Source organism: Lentinus tigrinus (assembly GCF_003813185.1).
Source record: "Lentinus tigrinus ALCF2SS1-7 unplaced genomic scaffold L226scaffold_35, whole genome shotgun sequence".
Lineage (NCBI taxonomy): Eukaryota > Fungi > Basidiomycota > Agaricomycetes > Polyporales > Polyporaceae > Lentinus > Lentinus tigrinus.
The window spans coordinates 34475-36750 of NW_027137944.1; the positions used below are offsets into that span (position 1 = coordinate 34475).

General features: G+C 56.6%; 1 protein-coding gene across 1 annotated transcript in view; it reads left to right on the forward strand.

Moving 5' to 3' along the window:
• Positions 1 to 246, forward strand: part of L226DRAFT_525742 (uncharacterized protein) — a gene marked incomplete at both ends in the record, with an annotated part of 4690 nt that extends 4444 nt beyond the window's left edge. Inside the window, 2 exons of the mRNA XM_067678987.1 lie at positions 61 to 105; positions 134 to 246. Coding sequence (XP_067531203.1) covers positions 61 to 105; positions 134 to 246 — 158 coding nt within the window. The remainder of the gene's footprint in view (positions 1 to 60; positions 106 to 133) is intronic.
• Between the last annotated feature and the right edge of the window lie 2030 nt (positions 247 to 2276).

Sequence of the window (2276 nt, forward strand, 5' to 3'; positions counted from 1 at the left end):
ACGGAGGCGGACTTGGCCGATAGGTTGAGAGTGAAACTCTCGGAGCCCTGGAGCTTACAGGCTCGCGCAAACGCGGCTGCTCCGATCAGGAAGACAGAGGGTGCCGTGAGTGGAGATTGCTCTGGCGGGACAGGGTCCAAAGGAAGTTCAGAACCGAGCGGAGGTGACGTCGGAGATACGGGACAGTCTGAAGGCGTGGTCCGGAAGTGGATGCTGTGCGTCTTCCAGTCAATCGAAGGATTGTAAGCGGAGAGCCAGCTGTATCCGAGTACCGCGGAGACGGACTTGTCGAGCGGAGTGACATAGAAGTCGAGGTTCAGAATTTCCCCTGAAGGAAAGTGTATCGGAGTTGTGACTTTTCGGGTAATAAATGCATTAGACGACCCATCAAACAGGGATAGCTGTAAGGGGGGCGTCGGATCGGTCGGAAGTCCGTGCTCGCCTACGAAGTCAGAGTCGAAAAAGCAGTGCGAGGAACCGGAATCGACAAGGGCGGTGAAGGAGGAGTGTAGGACTTCGGAGTAGAGACGGACATGGAGTGCCGAGGGGTCTGAAAGAGCGGAAGCGTTGAGTCGGAGTTGCGGTTCCGCGCAGGGAGAGTCAACACGATCTACACCGCACACGGATTGCGGAAGATTGCAGGCTAGTTTTTTGACTCCGCTTTCGGAGTTTCCTCCGATGAGGGAGCTTCTGCAGCCTTAGCAGCGCGGGCTTTAGCAGCAGCGGACTTCTTCGGACAAGCATCTGCGGTGTGTCCGGAACCTCCACAGAACAGGCAGAGGTTGTTCGCGAAGCGGCGGTTACGCTCTTCCTGAGTGAGCTTCCCGTCTTTGCCCAACTTGTCGGCGTACGGCTTCGGGGGGTTAGACGGAGTCTTCGAAGTTCCGGATTTCGGAGTACTCTTCGGACTAGCGGAGTTGCTCGAAGAAGAGGTGTTCTGCTTCTGAGGGGTGTTGTTCGACGTCGAAGATGACTTCGGAGTAGCGGTGTTCTTGCTCCCCGAGGACGAAGTCCGAGTTTCGCGGTTCCGTTCAGTCTTGCGTTCCCAGTACCGAGCGTCGATAGACTGGGCGAGCTCTCGGAGTTTATTCAGGTCCTTCGGCTTCCTGATTTCGGAGATCCGATCCTTCAATCGGTCCGGAAGACCCTTGTAAAACTGGTAGCGGAGAGCTTCGGGGCCCCAGCCGACCTGGGTGGCGAGACGATTGAACTGAGTGACATAGCGAGCTACGCGGTGACTGTCGGACATCGTGAGGTTCTCGAGGTCGTGTTCCGCAGTTCTGACGACGTCATAGGGTCTGAAGTTGGCTCGGAGTTCCTCCTGGAATATTCCATAGTCCAAAAGGAACAGCGGAGGGTTACCGGAGGCCGGTTCGAGGAGGAACGGCTCAAACCACGCCAGAGTGATTCCCTTGAGGTGGGAGACGGCGTAGGTGACCTTCTTCTCATCGGAGCTGAAGGTCTGAGGCCGAGCCTTGAAGACGAGTTCCAGCTGAGCGAAGAACGAGCGGAGTTTGGTCAGGTCTGTGCCGTCGAAGGGGTCAGGTTCCTGAACATTGTTGCGCTCGAACGAGGCGGACTTGGCTGTCGGAGCCGCGATCGGAGTCCGACCGAGGGTTTGGGCCAACAGCGCGATGGCTGCAGCCAGGTCCTGGTTGGGCTGGAGAGGAGCGGAGGTAGATGTAGGTTGAGCGGATGCTCCGGTAGTGGTCTGCGCGGTTGCGGCAGTTCCGGTTGAAGCCAAAGTGCTTGTAGCCAGAATGGGTGTCACTGAGCGCGACGGACCTTGGGACGGAGTCCGATAGGTGTTGGTGGAAGTAGCGAAGGGGTTATTCGGGGAGTATCGCAACGGAATAGGCTGTAGCGGAGATCCCGTCCGAGGTAAGATCGGAGGTGGGTTGCTAGTACCTAAGGCGTAGGAAGGGACTGCCCGACGGATAGGAGTCGTGGGCTGCTCCTGCGGACCTTGACTGGTCCGACGAGCAGTGAAGCCCTGGAATTGATCTCCTTCCATGACGATCTTCAGTTGAGTTCTGATATACTGTTAGGACTATGCGCACAAGTCGAACTCCGAAGGGAAGTCCGAAGTCCGAAGTCCGAAGGTGCGCGGGAATGAAGACTTTGGCGAAGTTATTGACCAACGCCCGAAGAGTCGTCGATGTCTTCAATTTGCGGAAGTCTGACAAGAGGCTCCGGAGTTTATACCGGAGCAAGCTACGAATAAGAGAGTCAAGCAGAGAGTTAGGAACAGAGATGAGAACAGAAGTCAGAGGTCG